This window comes from Myripristis murdjan, chromosome 22 (assembly GCF_902150065.1).
Source record: "Myripristis murdjan chromosome 22, fMyrMur1.1, whole genome shotgun sequence".
Taxonomy (NCBI): domain Eukaryota; kingdom Metazoa; phylum Chordata; class Actinopteri; order Holocentriformes; family Holocentridae; genus Myripristis; species Myripristis murdjan.
The window spans coordinates 4,065,290-4,089,617 of NC_044001.1; the positions used below are offsets into that span (position 1 = coordinate 4,065,290).

Genomic DNA, 24,328 nt, shown 5'->3' on the forward strand with positions numbered 1-24,328 from the left:
CAGTTGTCTGTGTGTGTGTGTGTGTGTGTGTGTGTGTGTGTGTGTGTGTGTTATGGATCGGAGAAAGGCCCAGGCTGAAGGCTGGGTTTGACAGGCAGACCACCAAACGTGACATTTGACAGGAACTAAGATGAAGCTCTGAGAGTGTGTGTGTGTGTGTATGTGTGTGTGTGTGTGTGTGTGTGTGTGTGTGTGTGTGTGTGCATGCATGTCACAAGCCACAACAGAGTCAGAAGGACAGAACACTGAGCGTTCGTCTGTCTCCTAGGCAGTAGTTGGCTGATTTATCACCGAGGCTGCATTTACACCCATGACCTGAACACACTCTGATCCTCCAGTCGATCAAACGCTTCGGCGCGGCGAGGCCGTCGGCGTCCCGTGTGCACGCGTGGGACGGGTCGAAAATCTGGGTTCACCTGTTTTAAAGGACCGCACGAGTGATTTTGCACGTGTAGCGCAATATCGACAAAAAGTTTCTGCTGATCTTTTCCCAAAGCAAGCAGTCGGAGTTTAGATCACTCCTCCTCCCTTTCCTCCAGCCGCTGGTTTCCATTCATTTCCACGACGACGTGAACATGAACTTTCAGAGCCGTCACACTTTCTTCACTCCAGTTTTCCCTCACCAGAATAAAGTCCTCCACACGAGTTTTCCTAAAAGCAGCAGCACTGTTGGGTTTTCAGGACATGAAATTGGAGGCGGAGTCAAGCGCTCCCTCCTCCTCCTCCTCCTCCGCCAGGGGAAATAGTCCCGGGGAAAACATTTTGCTTTCCACAGCCGATTATCAGCGGTGTGGTTTCTGAATGTTGAGGACTTTGTTAGGACATTATTTCAACCAAAAATTCTAATTCAAATTTAAAAATAAAGGGATTTCAGAAGTCTGTAGTGCCTCCATGATTTGCAAAATGGATCGCTGCCATGTGAAATGCCTCGATTTCCTCCAGGATCAATAAAGAATCTCTCCGTCTGTCTAAAATCTGTGGAAATTGTCCCCTTGAGGATCAATACAGTATTTCCTCATTCTGATTCTGCTTCTGAAACATTAAAAAAAAATCACAGGTTTGGTCCTTTAACTACATTTTAAAGTTCATCTCAACATAGCAGATGTTTTTTTTTTTTTTTTTTTTTTTAATGGACATTTTGGCTTTTTTTTTTTCTTTCTTTTTTTTTCCACCACAAGCCACGCTGATTTCCTCAAGAAAAGCTACGACACGCCCCAAAACATCCCGATCAGCGTGCAGCTCGGACCCGCTTCTGATCGCGGACGGACTCAAACTGTGATTTTATTAGTTTGTTTTTTGTTTTTTTGGTTTTTTTTCCCGGCACTTGTGTAAATTCAGCCTCAGCTCTTCGCGCACATGAACAGGAATGAGGGCTAACAGTCGTCTCATTGAAAGGCCACGTACTGCTGCTCGCTGACTCCACGGACGCTGCTGAGCTTACAAAGACGGTGCGGTATAAAGAGAGTAGAAAAATCCTGAAAGAACACGTACGGATTCCACCACAGTCACATTGGTAAGCATAGTGCAATAGTAGTTGTGGGGGGGAAACAAAATAAACAACATAGCACAACGTCATAGAAAACATGGCACTTCATCATAGCTGTACATCGATATCTAGTCTCGCGGATGTCGAGTGTGTCGGCCACATGCGCCCTCAGGTGAGTCACTGATGGTATGGCTTGTTCTGCATGTTTACACCGAGGTGAAAAAAGAGATACAAATACTGGAATATCAAAAAGAGAGCACGGTTCGACTGGCGGGAGGGGTGGGGGGGCTCCACGGTGTGTACTCGTGACCACAAAGTGCACATTCACGAGAAACATTACGCACACAAAATATACACTCGGATCGGAAAACACTTCACTTTAAAAACCTTTTTTTTTTTTTTTTTTTTTTTTTTTTGGCATCTCATAAACCAAAAACATCTTCAAAAAACTGAATATTTACCTCACAACTGCACTTCCCCCTTTTTTTTTTTTTTTTGTTTGTTTGTTTTGTTTTTGTTAAGTTTCCTCTCGATCCTCTGAGGGATTCGCCTCGCCGAGCGCCTCGTCTCGGTTCAGTCTCAGTCTGTCTCTGTCCGTCCCGTGAGGCGGTCCGGGCTCACATGGCCTCCATGCCAATTTGATCTGTGATAATGTAGTCCGTCAGTTCCACGGCGGGACCCGCCTCGCCTGGATCCACGGGCCACTGCTGCGAGTGCACATAACTGCGAAGGGAATCGAGTGAGCGGTTAATGCACTGCAAAAACTCAAAATCTTACCAAGATTATTTGTCTTATTTCAAGTCAAAAATGTCTTATTCCTAGTCAAAATATCTCATTACACTTAAAATAAGACATGATCACCTCAGAAGTAAATTGTTTTTAGACAATTTTCACTTGTTTCAAGTGAAAATTTGCTTGTTTCATTGGCAAAATTTGCCAGTGGAAAAAGTGAAAATTCACTTGAAATAAGTGAAAATTAGCTAGAAACAAGAAACGAATTTTGCAAATAATCTTGGTAAGATTTTGTGTTTTTGCAGTGTGGATGTTTGGCTGGCTGGTGTGGATTAAATGGATCACATTGAGCTTCCATACAGAGAAAAAAGTGGGGATAAAAGGTATGATTAAGCTGAAAAATGCACTGCAGAGTGACTCCTTACTTAAAAATAATAGAAACCTATATTTCAGATGGCTTTTTAAACAATTCATTTTGCACTTGTGACACAAATGTCCACCCACGCTCCGTGACGGTCCAGTTTAACTCAGCACCGTAAACACAGGCGGGACTGAGGCTGCGTTTAATTTACACTACTCACAAAAAGTTAGGGATATTTGGCTTTCGGGTGAAATTTCAGGATGAAATTTAAAATGCATCATAACCTTTACAGGTGAACTTAATGTGACCTTCTGTAAACTTTTGAATGCACATGTCCAACTGTTCAGTGTTTCAGTACTTTTTGCACAAGTTGCTGTTCTCTAACAAGGAGTTTAACGGCAAAATTCACATCAGGTGTTTGATGCTCCAGCTCATCGAGGTCGTATCATTAGGGAACAGCTGCTGGAGACTGGGGTACCTCAGATGGAGTGGCCTGCACTTTCTCAGACCTGCATCCCATAGAAAACCTATGGGATCAGCTGAGTGGCCGTGTAGAGGCTCGGAGCTCTGTACCCCAGAACCTCAATGTCCTGAGGGCCGCCCTTCAAGAAGAGTGGGATGCCATGCCTCAGCAGACAATAAGTCGACTTGTGAACAGCATGAGACGTCGTTGTCAAGCTGTAATTGATGCTCAAGGGCACATGACAAGTTATTGACACTGACATTTTTTGTTGTGGTATATCCACCACTGTTGTTGGCTTTTGTTTCAACAAATTGTTTGAGATGAGGAAATCACCAGTGTATGCTTCTACTTAAATGCCCTACTTTCATGATATAATATCACTGTAGCGTGAACTTTTTATATTTTCCATAAATTTCACCCAAAAGCCAAATATCCCTAACTTTTTGCGAGTAGTGTAGCTGGCTCAGTACCAGGAGCCTGTAATCCAGGACCTGCCCAGTAGACCACTTCGCAATTTGGTGTTGAACTGAGCCAATGGGTCCCTAGACATGAAAAATCACCGAGGTGCTCGTCCTCCACAGTGTTACCATAGTAACACTAAGTGTCACCATATTAGACCGTATTATAAGGATATTAAACCCAATATTTACCCCTAAAAATGGTCATGTTATGGCCAAGAGCTTCAGAATAGTAAAATGACCTTGACCTTTGATCTTTACCATGTCCTTTCAAGGTCAAAATCACCCAGAATGATCGTAACAACATCAAAAAATGAATTTTATGTACCATAATTAGTTAGAATGGAGGTATTAAATGTGTAAATATTCTCAGAAACAAAAACGTTCGATTTTTCATCATAGCAGATGACAGCCATATTTGATTTGCCCATTGTGCCATTCGTGACGCTGTGGCGGACGAGCACCTCGGTGATTTTTCATGTCTGGGGATCCACTGACTCAGTTCAAGTGAGAAACTCTCCCAACACCAAATTGCGAACTGGTCTACTGGGCAGGTCCAGGAGCCTGGAGCTGTGCATGCCGGCTCACCGGAACAGACTCTGGTACATTTAAATGGAACGCAGCGTTAATCTAATATTTATGTTTCATGTTTTATCATCTATTCTAACTTAAAAAATCATGCACAGTAACAGTACATTGCAAAAAGTCAAAATCTTACCAAGAATATTTGTCTTATTTCAAGTCAAAAATGTCTTATTCCTAGTCAAAATATCTCATTACACTTAAAATAAGACATGATCACCTCAGAAGGAACTTGTTTTTAGACAATTGTCTCTTGTTTCAAGTGAAAATTTGCTTGTTTCATTGGCAAAATTCGTTTCTTATTTCTAGCTAATTTTCACTTATTTCAAGTGAATTTTCACTTAAGTGAAAATTTGCTTGTTTCAAGACAATTTTCACTTGAAACAAGTGAAAATTGTCTAAAGACAAGTAATTTCTGAGCTGATCATGTCTTATTTTAAGTGTAATGAGATATTTTGACTAGAAATAAGACATTTTTACTTGAAATAAGACAAATAATCTTGGTAAGATTTTGACTTTTTGCAGTGCATGGGATGAATTTCTCCGAGTCAGAACTCACCCGTTACTCTCCACAGGCGTGTGAGCCGGCTGTAAATTATGGGATGGAGGTGGAGTTTGGTGGTGCTGAGCCTGGAGATGCGTGTCCAGGATGGGAGTTTCAGTCGCGGCGCAGGGCGGGGCGGCGGCGGCGGGCCGGGCGGGGCAGGGGTGGCCGTCCTGGCCGGGGTGGCCGTCGGGGCCGGACAGGGGCGACGGTCTGCGGCTGCTGCTGCCCGACGTGTTGGTGTCCAGCATCTCCAGCAGCAGGTCGTAAACCAGCACCACGTTCTTGCGCTTCATGGTGGACAGGTGGTCCATGCCTTTGTTACTGCAAACACAGCAGAGGGATTCAAGGATTCAAGGAACTTTATGTCAGACCAGCTCACATTTACACGTTAGTGGTACGAAATTAGGACTCAGGTCCCAGTATAAGCCTGAATAAATAAAGAAAGCAAGGTAAAAAAACAAAAAAAAGAAAGAAATGTAAATATAAAATATAAAATATATAAGTACAGCGGTCCCTCGTTTATCGCGAGAGTTACGTTCTAAAAATAACCCGCAATAGGCGAAATCCGCGAAGTAGTCAGCTTTATTTTTTACAATTATTCTAGATGTTTTAAGGCTGTTAAACCCCTCACTACACACTTTATACACTTTTCTCTCTTGTTTAAACTGTCAAAGTTCAAACCTTCGTAGAAAAATAAGTCCAGTAAAAAAAAAACAAAAAAAAAACATGCAAAATTGCACTAAAAAAAAATCCGAGAAACTGCGAGGCCACGAAAGGTGAACCGTGTTATAGCGAGGGACAACTGTATAAACAGTATATATCAATTATAAACAAAAAAAATATATAAATATAAACAGTATGTATAAGAGAGAGGGCAACGCCAGACAACAGACACCATAAATTAAATAAACAGAAACACTACATGTATGAATATCAAACCAGCAATCCTCAGGCTGGGAGACACAGTGAAAGGCTAAACTGGGATTCTGCAAAAGGTTTAATATTTTACACTGCACTGAAACTTTTAATTTCCTGTTCTATCTTATTCTCCTTTTAGCTTCTTTTTATTTAATGTTTTTATGTATGTTTTCTTGTGTTGCTTTTATATTGTTTTAATGCCTTTATGCTCTATGTAAAGCACTTTGAATTGCCTTGTCGCTGAAATGTGCTATACAAATAAACTTGCCTTGTCTTGCCTTGGATCCATTGGTGGGGGATGTTTTTTTTTTTTTTTAGTTTTTTTTGACAAGTTAAGGTTTCCCAGTAACATTTTCAATTACTTTCTCCTGCCAAAGTTCTCATGTTGCTGAGAAAAAAATAAAAAATACCGTGATAGAGTTCACACTAACATTAAAACTGATAGACATGCACATGGATAATATGCACAGATTTTAATGGCCCATAAGGTAGGAGACTATCATGGTTAAAATGGAGCCTTGTTGGACATTTGCACATTTAGCATCTTGAAATACTCAGAGGATTCACCGCAGCTGCGACTGTACGGCTCTCTGACAGGGACAAAATTACAGTCGACCATCTGAGCCTCACAGGGCCGTCTGGATCTGCTCGCCAGGCCCTGGAAGAGCCTCCGTGGCTCCTCTTCACTCGACACATGTAATCCAGCGGCTGCAGAATCGAGCGCTCCCTGCAAGATTTTTTCCGTCATTTGTGTGTTGGAGCGTCTCCTGTGCGTGTCTGCCCGTACCTGACGTGGCGGATGTGGGACAGCAGCATGGTGAGGTGGCCCAGGCGCAGAGTCTGCTGCTGGGACGACAGGCCCATCTTGGAAATGACCCAGACCAGCGCGTCGATCACCGAGTCGAGCAGACGCAGGAGCTTGTTCCTGCTCTCCACCTCCTCCGCCGTCTCCGGGGAGCTCGTGCACATGTCTGCAGGACAGGGGGGACACACATGAGCCACAACCATCAGGTTTCACCAAGACGCTAAAGAGTTGAGAGCGTGTGCAACTAACGTAAGAGACCAATCGACTCGGAGAGGAGGATACATCCCAAATCTGTCAAAACTTCCTCTCTCCACATAACACTACAGCACGAGGCTGGAAAACAGGAACAGAAGCACAAACGTTTGGGCTTTTGCCTCCATCAGTGCACAATATTAATATTGCACTGCAAAAACTCAAAATCTTACCAAGAATATTTGTTTTATTTCAAGTCAAAATGTCTCATTACACTTAAAATAAGACATGATCACCTCAGAAGTAACTTGATTTTAGACAATTTTCACTTGTTTGCAAATTTTTCCAATGAAACAAGCAAATTTTCACTTGAAACAAGAGACAATTGTCTAAAAACAATTTACTTCTGAGGTGATCATGTCTTATTTTAAGTGTAATGAGACATTTTGACTTGAAATAAGACATTTTTGACTTGAAATAAGACAAATAATCTTGGTAAGATTTTGAGTTTTTGCAGTGTGGCCTTTTATTGATTATTGGATATCAGGCATTAATAAGGCCTACTGACAGTATGATGGTGGCTCCTGCTCCTATTTGGCCCTAAAAGGTGCTTTACAGGTGGATTATTGAATAGATTTCTAGACTGCTTCTGATTGGTTCTCATGTCTGAATCTGCAGCAGCAGCGAGATTAGATATTTTACTGCATCAACCTGCTGCTGCTTTACTTGGTTTCTCTATTAAAAGTTCCTCACCTGTGTGTGACTGTTAAACACATTTTTGTGATGTTTTCTCTGCTGGTGAGGAAAAAATGCTTACTAAATTAAAAACTATGCCACTAAAAAAATCACCACAACTTTCAGATCAATTTAGTGAAACAGCTGAGACTCCCCCAATGTTTACAAGCAGCAAGTATCAAGAAGTCGGGAATCCATTTATATACTGCATGCTTACAAAAACACCAGACTCATAAAATTATGTTTGCAAAATAACTGATTATTGCAAAAAAAAAAAAAAAAGTGTTATCCACGCTGTTTGTTTGACGTCTCGTTTGGCTTCACATGAACCCTTTCACGCCCTGAAACTGAGCATCCACGCCTCTCTAAACAATAAAATAACAATATTCCTCTTCACACGCAAAGCCTACCCATAATGCTGTGCGAGTCTAGGTTCGTGCAGATGGCCAATAACGAACGGAAAGGCAGGAAGACGATTTACAACCAGGTACTTTTACTGGGTTTCTCTGAGCTTTTCAGTCGTGATATTTCTGATGTAAACTGAAAACCAGCTCATAGTCTGAATCCTGTGTGTGTGTGTGTGTGTGTGTGTGTGTGTGTGTGTGTGTGTGTGTGTGTGTGTGTGTGTGTGTAATCGTACCCAGTGGCTGCTGAGGGTTTAAACTTGTGACTCTGAGCCTAAACTCTCTTTTTAAGAGGCTCACAGGCTCAGTGGTGGTCCTGATGTTTGATGTGGGCCAGTAGAGGGCGGCAGAGCGGAGCCACTCCTCCCAGCAGGACAGAGGCCAGCCTGCGGGGTTGAGCCATACCTTCCATCTGTCCAACTTCATAAATCCTCACATTCCTCCCTGTTCTCTTGACTTTCTCCACTTGATTTCACATCTTGCACAATTTGTACTTTTTTGTACTCTTTTTTTTTTTTTTTTTTTTTTCTTCCCTTTTCGTTCCAGCTGCAGTGGAGCAGAGTCAACACTGAGTCTGGCAGAGGCTGCACGTGTGTGTGTGTGTGTGTGTGAACAGTAGTGAACTTTGTGAGGACACTGGGAGGTCGGTCACCTCGAAACCTCGAGCGGTAGAGGTGATGGAGTGAGAGCGCGGCTGGCGGAGGACGCGGCGACCGCTGGGAGCCCACGAGAGGTTAAAAAACAAAAAAACAAAAACATCCAGCTTCACGGCGAACTCCGTCATGTCATGAAAAAAAAAAAAAGAAAAGAACAGGAAAGGAAAGTAGAAAAGTGAAAAAACAAAAAGCTCTGCCAGCGGGAGTGAAACCACCTCCCCCGGTCTCTGATCCACATTTCAGTGTTTCACAACTTTCTTTTTTTTTGTGTGTGTTTAATATTTTCAGGTGACATCACTTTTAATACGAGTGCAGATCTTCTGTTTCCAAAGTGAGGAAAGCCGAGCTGCACTGATAACATGAATGAATGAATCTCACTGCTCTGGCTCCTCTGCTCAGCTTCGTCTCCACTTTGAGATACAAAAAGATTTGAGCTCTCAGCCGCTGATGGCTCCATGAACAACTTCCTGCTGGATTAGAAATCAGATCTGACTGTTGAGGAAACACACGCTGGAAATTAGCAGATGAAGAAGAAACGTGGTGCAAAAACGCCGAAGCTGCTCGCGGTGAGACGGCGACCTCCTCGCTGCGTCTTCCTACGACGCCTCGTTCAGGAGAATTCACCCCAAATTAAACTTTTGACCTTTGGGTGACCGTGACATTGACCTTTGACCTAGATACTCCAAAATCTGATCATCTCATCCTCCACTTATCACCAGTCCCTGCATGAAGTTTCGTCAAAATCCCTCCTGTAACCCTCCTATTATGTCTGGGGTCAATTTGACCCCATTCAGTGTTTAACGTCTCTAAATAAATAAATGATCAACATCATTTTTTTTTTGCTTCATATTTAATGAGTTTTCCTAATGTAATGGGTACTACCAGGTAAACATGATGATATGTTTTCAATGTCCTGCACACACTTTGTAACGCACTGGTTATAAATAACAAAAAATTGTACTTAGAAATAATATAAAGCCATTAAAACACCAAAAATTATTATTTCTTTCCAATTTTAGGTCCATCAGTGAGATTTTAAGGTGATTTGCATATGGGTGGGGGGTTGTTTTATTGTTGTTTTATTTAAAGGGCTATTTAGGTCGTCAACAAAGAAACATAAAGTACCTGACACATAAACGTTAGTAACAATTTTAATCATAATAATTTTGTGGTTGTTTAAACTGCTGGAGTCAAATTGAGCCTAAACATAAAAGATGTTGGTAAATTTGAACATAACAGGAGGGCTAACAGACAAACAGACAAACTGAGGTGAAAACCGAGACTTCCACCCACCGTCAGTGGTGGAGGCAAAAATATATGATTATTCAAATTACATATCAATTATATTGTCACTGGTTTATGTTTTCCTCCCTGTTAGACCCCGTCCTCTGATGAGCACAAAATGTTTCGCTGATTCATTCAAATAATTTCATGAGTTTTAGACACAACTGCCATTCATCTTTATAGGTTTTCAGCTGCGGTCAATACAGTCAAAGAGAATTATTATTAAAACGTTGCAGACAAGAAAAAAAAAACACACATTTTGTGGATGGTGAAAGCAGAAATGTTGTTTAAAAAAATAAAATAAAATGGCAGCTTAAAGGCCAAACAAATACAAGATATCAGATTATGGTCAGATTTTTTTTTTTCTTTTGGGTTCTTTTGTGAAAAAACCTTCTCTAAACTCAGATTTTTTTTTTTTTTTTTAAGTGACCCACTTCTTCTCTGGTAAAGATAATTATGTGCAGACATCCTTTAAACAGGAGCAACCGCACAGCAGGGTTACATAAAACAACAACTATGTGTGGAAATAAAGACGCTGCAAAGTAAAGAATTGTGTGTGTGTGAGTGTGTGTGTGTGTGTGTGAAACTCACTGGAGTTGAGGAGGATCATGGCTTTCAGGCAGACGTACTCCTCCCTCTGCAGCTTCAACTCACGAAACCGCGAAGTGGCTGCCAGCAGCATGTCAAAGATCTCCATGATGCCCTCCACACAGAGGCCCTCGTCCCTGCAGAGAGAGAGAGACAGGCAGAGAGAGAGAGAGAGAGAGAGAGAGAGACAGGCAGAGAGAGAGAGAGAAAACAGAGATGAAGAAACAACCTGTCTTGTTTTCTTAGTTTCACAGACATAATCGATGGGGGCCAAAATCAAAAAATAGCTCACGTCTGAAAACAGAGAAGAGAAAAAGCAGCACAGATCCTCGTGTTCGTGTCCCGTGCGTCATTCACAAGGACGCCTCCTTTCACCCGAGGAGCCTGTTTGCTCCGAGGCGCCACTTGAATTCAGAAACTTCACAAAGAAAACGTCACATGACGGGAAGCACGGCTCCTATTTGCTTTGCCGGGCGAGTTCCATCTCTGTGCGCCCGGGGAAATGAATCACAAATCACTGAGAAAAATCCACAACAACACTCAAGAACAAGCTCTCATGCGTTTACATGGGCAAAGCGTTCAGCTAGGCTCCTGTCCACCTTTAAAATCATCTTACGGCTGCATGGAAATCCCTCCTGCACAGTGAAGGAACCGCTTGATGTTCCTTTAAAATTTCATCTAAACAGCAGATCTGCGTGTCTGAGACGCTTCCTACTTAGTCCAGTCATTTTATGAAAAAACCCTAGGACAAACTGCAAGAGAAGCAAACTCAACTCATTTTGTATCCTCAGTTTGTCCTGAGTGAGGGGAAAAAAGTCCCAAGGAATCCCATTGGTGGAAAGTTTTGAAAATCACCTGTATATGACCATATAATACCAAAAAACAGCCTTTTATAACAGTGAATTAAAAGGTTACTATATATACAGTAACCTTTTAATTCACTGTTTAAATATCTGTTCTGGCATTTATTCCAATTAGCGCATATCAAATCAGATAATGTGTGATATGCATGTGTAAACAGAATAATTCAAAGAACTTGTAATTGACTTTTTTGAAAAAAAGTCAATTACAATTATTCTGAATTATTCTGTATAATTATTGTGAATATTGTCATTTATCCAGGTCATCGTTCTCTTTGGGCAAATTGAATCGTAGGCAACTGGACTTGTATTTGTCTTAGGAAGACGTTTCTCTTATCCAAGGGGCTTCATCAGTTCGTGCGCATCGGTCGGTGAGCAACCTAATATATGCTGTCCAATGCAGTGAGAAATGCAAGGACTTATACACTGGGGAAACAAAACAACCATTGAACAAACGCATGGCTCAACACAGAAGGGCGAACTCCTTTGAAGACAGCTATGTTAAGATTTTGGACAGGGAGGATAGATGGTTTGAGAGTAAAAGAGGCCATATATGTGAAAGTGGAAAAACCATCCCTCAACAGGGGAGGGGGTCTGCGGCACCACCTGTCTCCAATCTATAATGTTGCCCTTTCATCGATACCCAGGAGGTTCAACAAATTAACCTCAGACGACTCTCAACGATCGTCGTTCACCAGGGTTTCACCTGACTCTGACGACTGTCCTTCACCAGACCACAACAATGGTCAAGTGAAACCAGCACCTAACGACTGTCGTTAACACTAGACCACAACAATGGCCAAGTGAAACCAGCACCTAACGACTGTCGTTAACACAAGACCACAACAATGGCCAAGTGAAACCAGCACCTAACGACTGTCGTTAACACAAGACCACAACAATGGCCAAGTGAAACCAGCACCTAACGACTGTCGTTAACACAAGACCACAACAATGGCCAAGTGAAACCAGCACCTAACGACTGTCGTTAACACAAGACCACAACAATGGCCAAGTGAAACCAGCACCTAACGACTGTCGTTAACACAAGACCACAACAATGGCCAAGTGAAACCAGCACCTAACGACTGTCGTTAACACAAGACCACAACAATGGCCAAGTGAAACCAGCACCTAACGACTGTCGTTAACACAAGACCACAACAATGGCCAAGTGAAACCAGCACCTAACGACTGTCGTTAACACAAGACCACAACAATGGCCAAGTGAAACCAGCACCTAACGACTGTCGTTAACACCAGACCACAACAATGGCCAAGTGAAACCAGCACCTAACGACTGTCGTTAACACAAGACCACAACAATGGTCAAGTGAAACCAGCACCTAACGACTGTCGTTAACACCAGACCACAACAATGGCCAAGTGAAACCAGCACCTAACGACTGTCGTTAACACAAGACCACAACAATGGCCAAGTGAAACCAGCACCTAACGACTGTCGTTAACACAAGACCACAACAATGGCCAAGTGAAACCAGCACCTAACGACTGTCGTTAACACAAGACCACAACAATGGCCAAGTGAAACCAGCACCTAACGACTGTCGTTAACACAAGACCACAACAATGGTCAAGTGAAACCAGCACCTAACGACTGTCGTTAACACAAGACCACAACAATGGTCAAGTGAAACCAGTGCCTGCATGAACACACCCACAGGCATTAGGGTGGCCCCTCCCACAGAGGTTAAATACCTGGACCTCACTCCACTGTCTTTGTCAGACTAGTGCGGACTAGAAAGACCGATGCGCATGAACTGATGAAGCCCCTTGGATAAGAGGCGAAACGTCTTCCTAAGACAAATACAAGTCCAGTTACCAACGATTCAATTTGCCCAAAGAGAACTTGTAATTGACTTTTTTTCTTGTCTTTGTGTGTGTAATCAACTTGTGAATTTTTATAGTGATATCTGAAAGTAAAATGTTGTACCCCTTTCCCCTTTGTGTTAAAAGGTTGTTTTTTGGTATTATATGGTCATATAGAGGTGATTTTCAAAACTTTCCACCAATGGGATTCCTTGGGACTTTTTTCCCCTCACTCAGGACAAACTGAGGATACAAAATCAGTTGAGTTTGCTTGTAATTTGTCCTAGGTTGACCCCAATTTTGGCCTAAAATGACTGGACTAACTATAGTAAGACAGGCGGACATATTTCCTAAAAATGCTGCAGACAGACATACAGGGTAAAAAAAAAACTTCAACTTTGTCGTCAGAAAGTTACGTTAACATGGACTTAACATGGTTGCGGCGCCGGGTTACGGCAGCCCTGCTGGGCGCTGCGGCGGGTTGAGGCGAGTTAGGGGGGTTAGGGGGGCCTGACCTCAGACTCAAGCCGAGCTCAGCTGAGTCAAATATTTCCAGGAGCGGCTGCCTCGATGTGCAGCCACGTGAAAATAAGACACCGCTACTTCTGAGCTTTCCAGTATTTGTACGGTGAAACCTGCGAGCCGTGAAACCACAGCAGCCCTTTGACCTGAAGAGTAATAAAAAAAAAAAAAAAAGCGCAATGAGCAGCAGGATCACGCATGACAGAGCGAGTACAGTGAGTTAAATCATTACTCAGAGAAAGTCAGCAGCTACGTTTCCATTAAACCACTTTTTTTTGCAGAAAAAGGTTTTACATTTGAATTCGGGTCAAGAAGTTTCTTAAAAAATAACTGATGTGGCAACAGATTTTGTAAATTAATGCCAACGCGGCGGCAGCAGATGAGGTTCACGTGTTCGTTCGCCCGTCTCTCCTCTCGGCTACACGCCGGCCAAAGCGTTTCACAATCAACACTGAAAGCAAAAAGGACAGGATTACATGAAACTATTATCATCATTATCATTATTTCACCGACAGCAGAGCAATCATAGAAAGCACGACATCGAAAGAGGCATCGGCGATCTGATCGTGCGTCTAAAATCTAAGATTGCGTAGCTTGATCAATCAAATTTATTTCAAAGTGATTAGACAATCTGATAACTCAAGACGTGTTTTATACATCATATCGAGTCGTAGTTTGAGACTGCACTGCAAAAACTCAAAATCTTACCAAGATTATTTGTCTTATTCCTAGTAAAAATATCTCATAACACTTAAAATAAGACATGATCACCTCAAAAGTAACTTGTTTTTAGACAATTGTCTCTTGTTTCAAGTGAAAATTTGCTTGAAACAAGTGAAAATTTGCTTGTTTCATTGGCAAAATTAGTTTCTTGTTTCTAGCTAATTTTCACTTATTTCAAGTGAATTTTCACTTTTTCCACTGGCAAATTTTGCCAAAGAAACAAGCAAATTTTCACTTGAAACAAGAGACAGTTGTCTAAAAACAAGTTACTTCTGAGGTGATCATGTCTTATTTTAAGTGTAATGAGATATTTTGACTAGAAATAAGACATTTTTGACTTGAAATAAGACAAATAATCTTGGTAAGATTTTGCATTTTTGCAGTGTAGACAATCTGATAACTCAAGACATGTTTTATACATCAGATCGAGTCGTAGTTTGAGCCTGAAAAATCTGGCATTGGCGTCATCATCCATAACAGTTTACTGGCCATTGTTTCTGTTTTTCCGACAGACTTTTTCTGCGTCTCTGAACCGGCAGATGATGCCGAAGGCCAAAATACTTTGGATGAAAGTGGAACATCTGAAGTATTTTGTTGTTGACACTGAAGGACTGAAGGATAACAGTTTCTCCAAAAAAACCTGTTTTCTGAGTCTCGGTGTATCTGAGGTCAGAGCAGACGGCCCGTCTGAGGCGTTCAGACTGTACTGGCCTCACACTGGTGAAGGTCAAGTTTTCTAAAATCAATGGATATTTGCTTTGTTTTATTTGTGCTGAGGAAAAGGTTTGACTTCTCACACCAATTTAGGAAAAAAAAAAAAACAAGTCAAGCTGCAGGAGGCTGACCAAGGCAGCGTCCACTTTAACTCCACAGTGTAAACAGAGCCGACTCTTCCCTTATAACTTCTGCAAAACCTGAATGGAGACGCAGCTCGAAAGACAAAATGCACCAAAGACAGGAAGAGAGGAGTGGACACAAACAGCAGAATGACACAGTCTGAGTGGACGGCGGCCACCGGGCGCTGGAAACCAACACCGTGTTCGAAAACACACCGAGGTGAGGCCGCGCCCACGGTGACCGTTTCCATGGCAGTGGGGGACAAAAAGGTCAAACGCTGCGTTCAGCGTCCTCTGGGAAAAACGACGGTGCTCGCCTGCTGATGAAGATGTTGTTTTGTTGTTGCCAGAGATTTATGTAGTTGACACTCTTACCTGAGATGGCCTCTTGTTGCACCACTGTTTTTATATATTCAGTGAGACTGTAATCTGTTGAATGTGTGTGTGTGTGTGTGTGTGTGTGTGAAACGTGTTGTCCTTTATGTCTTTTTTATACCTGTCTGCAACCAAATTGCCCAAGTTGGGACAAATAAATTATACTTGACTTGACTTGACTTGCTCCTGCTCCTGCTCTCGCTCGTGCAGTTACTCACTTACCAACACACACACACACACACACATTACAGTGGATACAGACAGAAGCTGTGCATGCTATGACAAACCACACCGCTGTATAAACAGAGACATGTTCAGGTCACTTCTCTTTGACCCACAGCAGCAAAGTCCAAACTAACAGTTATTTTATCAGGTTCAGTCTTTAAAGCCTATTTTTCCTCAAGTGGCTCGAGTCAGTTTAACACTTTGACATCTCTAAATGGGAGAGACACATAACTGTGTGAATCTTTGACCGTCTGAAGGACTTTATTAGCCGGATATCACATAACAACACATCCGTACGTTCCTTTTCTCAGTGTCTGGAGGGTCAGAGGGGCTGCAGAGGTTTGTTCTTCTCTTGTCAGCCCAGAGGAAGCTGGACTGACCACCAGCTGCTATTTTGGGGCCAAGGTTTCAGATTCCACGTTCACTTTTTTGAGTGCAAAGACGACTGTGCGTTACCGGCACCCCAAATTAAATTAGCCAAAGTGCAGGAATCAGCAGCGTTTCGTTTAGCGGCTGAATCCCGCTGGCGAGCGTCAGAGGAAACGGCGGTGGAGAAGTTTCCATTGTTTACTGTGGTTTGGGAGCAGCACGCCGCCTCGCCGGTGTCCTGCAGCGGAGGGTGGCGGACGCACATCGGCAACATCGAGATCAGTTTCCTGAGTCGCGTGTTACCTAGCAACCAGGCGGAGCGATGCACAGCTCACACTGAAATGAGCCGTCCAGGTGCTGCAGGACGCTTTTTGACTTAAATTTCATGACCACAGTAGGACTGCAACTTGGACGTGCACAGGTCACTCCTCTCTGCTGCAGACTCTCTCTGACCTGTGGGCTTCTGGACAGATTTGTCCCTGTTGCAGCTTCAAAACATGAAACAAACACGTCATTTCTCACATACCAGCCCTGTTTGGCCTGCTGGAGCTGCTGGAGAAAAGGTCACGGGGTCACCACAGCTGACACGTTTCATCCCATTTCAGCTTTTTGAAATGTTACTGTGCACCAGAGGGTCAACAAAAGTGACAGATTTCATCGTGATTCATCCTGATTAACGTCCCGGCTGCACAGAGTTCCCTCTGGAGCTGAGCTGCTGACCCACCAACACATAGACTTACAAATGGACCACAATAATGAAATGATGTTCCTCGTATGTTTTCCTTATTCCATCTTTAAAAGGGTAAAAAAAAAAAAAATCTTGGGAGAAAGCCGATCACATTTTGTTTTGGTGCTGCACAACACCTCTGCTCTGACCTGCTGACAGGAAAGAGCTGAGCGACAGTGTGGGAGCTGCATGGCAGATTAAGACGCAGCAGCTGTTTTAGGTGAAAATACAGCATTTCCTCAAAGATCACTTAACGGAGAAAATGCAGCTCTGTACCGAGACGGAAGAATTTCACCCCAATTCAAAATTAAACAACAAAAACACTGCAAAAACTCAAAATCTTACCAAGATTATTTGTCTTATTTCAAGTCAAAAATGTCTTATTGCTAGTCAAAATATCTCATTACACTTAAAATAAGACATGATCACCTCAGAAGTCACTTGTTTTTAGACAATTTTCACTTGTTTCAAGTGAAAATTTGCTTGAAACAAGTGAAAATTTGCTTGTTTCACTGGCAAAATTTGTTTCTTGTTTCTAGCTAATTTTCACTTATTTCACTTTTTCCACTGGCAAATTTTGCCAATGAAACAAGCAAATTTTCACTTGAAACAAGAGACAGTTGTCTAAAAACAATTTACTTCTGAGGTGATCATGTCTTATTTTAAGTGTAATGAGATATTTTGACTAGGAATAAGACAAATATTCTTCGTAAGATTTTGCGTTTTTGCAGTGAACCGACTTTTTTCTCTCTCTCTGCTTCATGTCATGCATCTCGGGCGTCTGTTTCGTTTGTTGTTGTTGTTGCACACCGAGCCGAATGCAGTCCTGAGCGCGACCTGCAGCGATCTGATCACCACGCAGGCACCGGTGGAGCTGGCATCAGGTGCACTGTGCCTTTAAACACCAGGTAGGCGCTCGGCTGCGTGCGCTTGGGGGGGGGGGGGTTTCCACAGACGATCACAGGAAACCCAAAGAGCCGGCAGAGACGCAGCCTCATTAGAGCGTGTTTACTGTGAACACACGAGGGTGAAATGCAGTGTCAGCAACCGCCAAGCGTCTGGCCAAAGTTGAAGGTCAATGTGAGAGAGAACAGAGAGAGAGAGAACAGAGAGAGAGAGATAAAGAAATTTGGCAAAGAAAATCCTGAAGCATCTGAGTGGTGGCTGACTTGAAGTAACAGCTGTAAATCTGGAACAAACAGCGTAAACACTGATATGTAAACTGACGCTCTTATCTGCACACACACACACACACACACACACACACACACACACACACACACACACAGGGACAGGCATGTACAGTTTAAAGGCATATGCAAACCAGACTGGATCTCACAAGGCGACCCGGTCCGTTCAGCATCTCTTAGAAATCCTCAAGGGCTTTGCAGGTGCAGAGAAAAGTGACGAGGGAAAACGGGATTTTATACAAATGAGCATGAAGAGCCGATCGGATTCACGCACAAAACGGGTTCTAGCATCCAGCCGTGGATCTGGCTTTTGTTCACTTAAAAAAAAAAAAAAACAGGCTGAGAAAAGAGTCACTGCTCCAGGTGTCTGGCTCTGAAGGCTCGTCCTGAGTCTCCTCATGAATCCTGGCTGTGTTTTGGGCGTAACACGCAGTGAACCAATCAGAGCGCCGCACTGCAAAAACTCAAAATCTTACCAAGATTATTTGTCTTATTTCAAGTCAAAATGTCTTATTCCTAATCAAAACATCTCATTACACTTAAAATAAGACATGATCACCTCAGAGGTAACTGGTTTTTAGACAATTGTCTCTTGTTTCAAGTGAAAATTTGCTTGAAACAAGTGAAAATTTGCTTGTTTCATTGGCAAAATTTGTTTCTTGTTTCTAGCTAATTTTCACTTATTTCAAGTGAATTTTCACTTTTTCCACCGTCAAATTTTGCCAATGAAACAAGCAAATTTTCACTTGTTTATTTCAAGTCAAAATGTCTCATTACACTTAAAATAAGACATGATCACCTCAGAAGTAACTTGATTTTTAGACAATTTTCACTTGTTTGCAAATTTTTCCAATGAAACAAGCAAATTTCCACTTGAAACAAGTGAAAATTGTCTAAAAACAAGTGACTTCTGAGGTGATCATGTCTTATTTTAAGTGTAATGAGATATTTTGACTAGTAATAAGACATTTTTGACTTGAAATAAGACAAATAATCTTGGTAAGATTTTGCGTTTTTGCAGTGTGTCTCCCGTCCCCTTTAACAGCCAGGTGAGTCACACCTTGGTGGGCTGCTGTTCTAACGGAGGATTCTCCAGGTGAGAAGGCAGGAGACGGAGCTGCTCGTGCACCGAGTGAAAGCAGCAGCGACTTCAGAGCTGCTGCAGTTTGTGGCTCCGTCGCTTCCAGCCGCCTCACGTCTCGTTTTAAGAGCAACATGCCCGTGGAGCTCAGACGGACGCAGAGACACGGACATGGAGACGCCGCCTCTTCCACGATGCGGCCGCTGGACGGGGAAATGACAACCGAGCCGCTTGGAAACTAGAAAAGACACTTGAGTGGCGCTTGCAGCTGCTTTGAACCAGATGGAGGATCCAGAGCGCCTGGCCCTTCTCCACTCAAATCCTCGATGCTGGAAGACGCTCCGGCATCGATTTCTCCACTTGTCATCACCAGCAGCGTTTAGACTTGAGGGGAATTCCTACACACATTTATGAAGAGGTGCTTAAGTCTTGGGATCCTCCTGTGAGATCCACTTCCTGCCGAGGCCTAAAAGCACAAATCTTCCTCCGATTCGGACTAATAAACATCAGCCTTCTTCAAAACTTCTCATTCCCCTTTGTATTTCTCTGTCAGTCCTTGTGGGCTGCAGTGGCTGTGTTGAAATGTCCTTAACTTTCTGACCCACCTTTGTCAGCAGCTCATAAGGACCCTGATAAATGAGGTAATGCACGAGGCGAACTGCTGGTCCTCCTGCTGTGTGACGTTCATCTGCAGCAGCCTGAGATACTTGAGCTGCTGACATTACGGTAAAACATGTTGTTCGTTCAAATTTCTGCCAGGGTTGGAAATAAACGGTGACTCGTGGAAAAATGACTGCAAAAAAAAAAAAAAAATGAAAAGCTGCAGTAGGAAGTGGGACGATGTGGGCACTCAAACGCCCCATAAAGTAAACAGCTCAGTTTCCTCAGGAGCGGCTGGGACAGTCAGTACCTGTAAACCCCCCCCACACACACACACACCTCCTTCAACGTGAACACACTGTCTGGCTCAGCTGATTCACCCTGTATACAACATTTTGTCATTCCAAAAAATAATTCAAATAAATAAAACTGGAACTGCTTATTGGGCAGATTACCCGCAGCGAACACTCACATGTCGAAGATTCTGCGAGTTTTTCCCAAGATTTACTAAAACTGCTGTGGAAATGAGCCAAAATTTCCCCCTACACTGCAAAAAGTCAAAATCTTACCAAGATTATTTGTCTTATTTCAAGTAAAAATGTCTTATTTCTAGTCAAAATATCTCATTACACTTAAAAAAAGACACGATCACCTAAGAAATAACTTGTTTTTAGACAATTTTCACTTGTTTCAAGAGAAAATTTACTTGAAACAAGAAACAAATTCTGCCAATGGAACAAGCAAATTTTTACTAGTGACACAAGTGAACAAGTGAAAATTTGCTTGTTCCATTGGCAGAATTTGTTTCTTGTTTCAAGTAAATTTTAACTTGAAACAAGTGAAAATTGTCTAAAAACAAGTTATTTCTGAGCGGATCATGTCTTATTTTAAGTGTAATGAGATATTTTGACTAGAAATAAGACATTTTTACTTGAAATAAGACAAATAATCTTGGTAAGATTTTGACTTCTTCCAGTGTAAAACATAAAAGTTTCCCATTTCTCGACCTATCCCATCACAGCGGGCGAGCTCGACGGGGCGAAACCACACAGGATTAACACCGGTACCTAAAAAATACAAGCACAGGCGTGCATATGCAGCCCATACACACACACACACACACACACACACACACACACACACACAAGCATAGCACACTCTGCAGTCATGAGGGCGCACTGTCTGCCCGTGACAGCTAACAAGCTGTTGTATGTGGGAGGGAAAGGCTGCAGATTAGCCAAGGCCCCGTCCCGCAAAATAAATGAGCCCGCGTTATTAAAACTGCAAACTGGCCCAGAACCCACTTTTTAAAAGCCTTTTTGTGTTCCACGACGAGCGATGAGCGCACATCTCCGAGTTCAAAGCGGGTCTCGTCTGTGTTTTTCATTACTTCTGAAGTTCACTTTCATGAGGTTTTTGGAAACAATATAAATCTCCGCTTTGAAATCGGATACGCTTCAGAGTGATATCACTGCTTTTACCACCACTTCTTAACGTTAGCATCGCTCCCTCCCTGACACACACACACACACACACACACTATTCTCTTAGTTTTAGATTACAGAGTGATAAAATGTGTCGAGTTGACTCTTTGTCACTTGTGGGAGACATTAACATCTGAAGAAGAAAACAAAGAAAAAACAATAAAGAAAGAAACAAAAAAAAGGAAGACAGAAGTTCACCACTCATTCATTTACAGCCTCAGTTCATCCTCCATGTATTTCCCTGTTGGAGCGTAAAAAAAAAAGACCGGTGAGAGCAGCCCGAAGCCGAGCCACCGCCGGCCCCCCTCACCTGTTGAGCTTGAAGTCGGGGGAGAAGATGAGTTTTCCCGGATGGTCGACGGACCTCCACATCAGGCCGAGCATCAGGATCTCCAGCCAGCAGCACTTCAGCAGGTGGATCTGGTCGGCGAGGCTCAGATCCACAAACCCTGCGGCGACAACACACACAGGTCCCGTTTACACGCAGCCGGTAAAACGAGCCTTTGCCTGCTTACAGTCGAGTCGAGCTCTAATATCTTCGCATTGAAAGAGCAGTTTCACTTGAAGAATGAAACCTCATCCATCATGTCATCAGCTCCACCTCGACGAGCTACAGGAATCCAGGGAAAAAAGGTTAAATATCCAGTATGCAATCATTTACACACTCAAATATGCAAATACCTGTGACACAGCAGTGCCTCTTCATTTTAAATTATTGGTAGATAGATATAAATTGCGTATACTTCATTGTTGATATTATTTCCTGTAACATGCCTCCACTTCTCAAGGCCCTTGAGGGTTTTTAGGCAAATCTCCCTCACATCTCCCTGTTAATGTTCTTTTATATCCTTAATAAAAAATTTTATGTGTGTAAATAAAGAAACCAAACCAAGTGTTGCACATCAATCAGTCAATCTCCTGTTATTTGCTGTAGCCTAAAATATAGATTTGCCATGTTTCCAACTGCTGTTACCTGACCTGATACTTTTTCTAGCTCATTTTAACATTTCTAACATTATTCATGAACCTAACCCGTGTCATGGTGCCAAAATATTGCCTGTAAATATGATAAATAAAATATTTTTTTATCTTATAACTCCGGTACTCTTGAGTCTGTATACAAACGCAGAGAGGTAAGATCCACTAGATGGTGCTAGAGCTTAATAAAATGATGTATTTGAACTTTTAAATGAGGATTTCTGTTTATTTTGATGGCAAGGCATTTGAGATTTTTCATTTTTAAGGCATCGTTCACAAAGGCGAGGTGGGTTATTTAGGGCTCAAGTGTGACATGAATCATTGTACCAAAAAAAAAAAAAAAAATGACATTCAGGATTTTGATGGTTGAAATTAACTCGCTTAGTCAGCCAAAACAACAAAGATTTAAACATCAACTCACGGCACACGGTTACATATTCCTGCGCTCTGCCCTTTGCAGCTCTTACTGTAAGTGTGTTCATGTTTAACCGGATGAGACAGACAAAAAAGTGAGTCTGATGACATCACCGAGCTGCAGCTTGTGCTTTGCCTGGCGACACCTGGCTCACCTGTTCGTGCTTTCTTAGCTCTTTTATGCGGCAGACAATGCACGCTCATTTTCACTTCGATCTGCCAAAAAAAAAATAATAAATACATTTTATAAAAAGGCAGAGAAAATGGTCTTTGTGCGCCGACGGGGAGCTTTGTGAGCTCTTCACGTTAACACCTCGACTGGGAAGCTACCTGCTGGGCTGAGGAGGACAGGAGAGGAAGAGGAGGAGGGAGAGGAGAGGAGAGGAAGAGGAGGAGGGAGAGGAGAGGATCACAGCTATGAAAGAAACAAAGGGAGACAGCGAAAAAGAGAAAGACAGGGAAGGAGAGGCACTGATTACTATTTCTGTCCTGCAAGAGAGGAATTTTAGAGAAAGACAGAAAATGAAAGATCACTCGCATCGTTTAACTTCTTATCTTCACACGGACAGCTGATGATGAACCGTCCGTGCGGTTTCCTTAACGTCACTTTAAGGATACTTTAGTTTGAGAGGTAAATCATTTCGCCTGTCTCCTCCTTGGAGCGCTGACATTTAAGTTCATTTCAACTCCACATCTTCGCCGTAGCGCCAAAGACTGTCATCTCATGATAATAATGTACAGTCGATGCTGTGTTCAGGCGTGAAGGGGAAGTGTTTTTCGTGCATTTACTGCTCGGCACTCTGCATGAACTTGGCCGAATTCCAGGAAAAAACAGAAAAAAAAAAAAAAAAAAGCAGATTTCAGAAGCATCTCGCTGGCAAACTGCAGTGGTCCAATATTACACTGACAGGAGGAAAGTACATCAGAAAGTTTTTACTGTACTTTGTAAATATCTAACCATGAGGCCCGGAGCCAAGTCAGGAGTCCAAACTTTCACTGCGGTGTCTGTTTGGCCTGTGTGGTAAACAGCTCAGCGGACCATAACTTAATGGCTGCTGATGTCTCTCCAGGTTTGGCTGATAAATCACCAAGTTAACCAAATCCTACTTTTACTGCCCTTTTGAAATTGTGAAGATTCACAATGTGTATCCTGCCTTGTTCTTCTCGGACGGTGTGTCTCCTGGCTCTGCCTCGCCTCCTCTGTTCGGGGCTAATCTCGAAATATTTGGGACGTCTGCACTGCAAAAACTCAAAATCTTACCAAGATTATTTGTCTTATTTCAAGTCAAAAATGTCTTATTCCTAGTCAAAATATCTCATTACACTTAAAATAAGACATGATCACCTCAGAAGTAACTTGTTTTTAGACAATTGTCTCTTGTTTCAAGTGAAAATTTGCTTGAAACAAGTAAAAATTTGCTTGTTTCATTGGCAAAATTTGTTTCTTGTTTCTAGCTAATTTTCACTTATTTCAAAATTTTCACTTTTTCCACTGGCAAATTTTGCCAATGAAACAAGCAAATTTTCACTTGTTTCAAGTGAATTTTCACTTGAAACAAGTGAAAATTGTCTAAAGACAAGTTACTTCTGAGGTGATCATGTCTTATTTTAAGTGTAATGAGATATTTTGACTAGAAATAAGACATTTGATTTTTGACTTGAAATAAGACAAATAATCTTGGTAAGATTTTGAGTTTTTGCAGTGTGCATCGTCCTTGAATGTTTTACCTTCATAACCTCCAGTCCCAAACCTTACTGATGTTTGATTAATTTGCCTGCGTGTCAGCTGACCTCACTCTTAATCTTTAAATGGCTTTTTCTTCTTCTGTGCCATCAATCAGCAGACAAAAATGATCACCACTCTTTTTACAAGACTGTAGACCATCTTAGTCGACTCCAAGGT

General features: G+C 42.3%; 1 protein-coding gene across 1 annotated transcript in view; it reads right to left on the reverse strand.

Annotated features, from left to right (window-relative positions):
* Positions 1-1,105: 1,105 nt before the first annotated feature.
* Positions 1,106-24,328, reverse strand: part of esr2b (estrogen receptor 2b) — a 49,637-nt gene continuing 26,414 nt past the window's right edge. The window contains exons 6-10 of the mRNA XM_030045051.1: positions 21,344-21,482; positions 10,215-10,348; positions 6,335-6,518; positions 4,642-4,950; positions 1,106-2,209 (exon numbers count right to left, since the gene is read on the reverse strand). Coding sequence (XP_029900911.1) covers positions 2,104-2,209; positions 4,642-4,950; positions 6,335-6,518; positions 10,215-10,348; positions 21,344-21,482 — 872 coding nt within the window. The 3' untranslated portion in view covers positions 1,106-2,103. The remainder of the gene's footprint in view (positions 2,210-4,641; positions 4,951-6,334; positions 6,519-10,214; positions 10,349-21,343; positions 21,483-24,328) is intronic.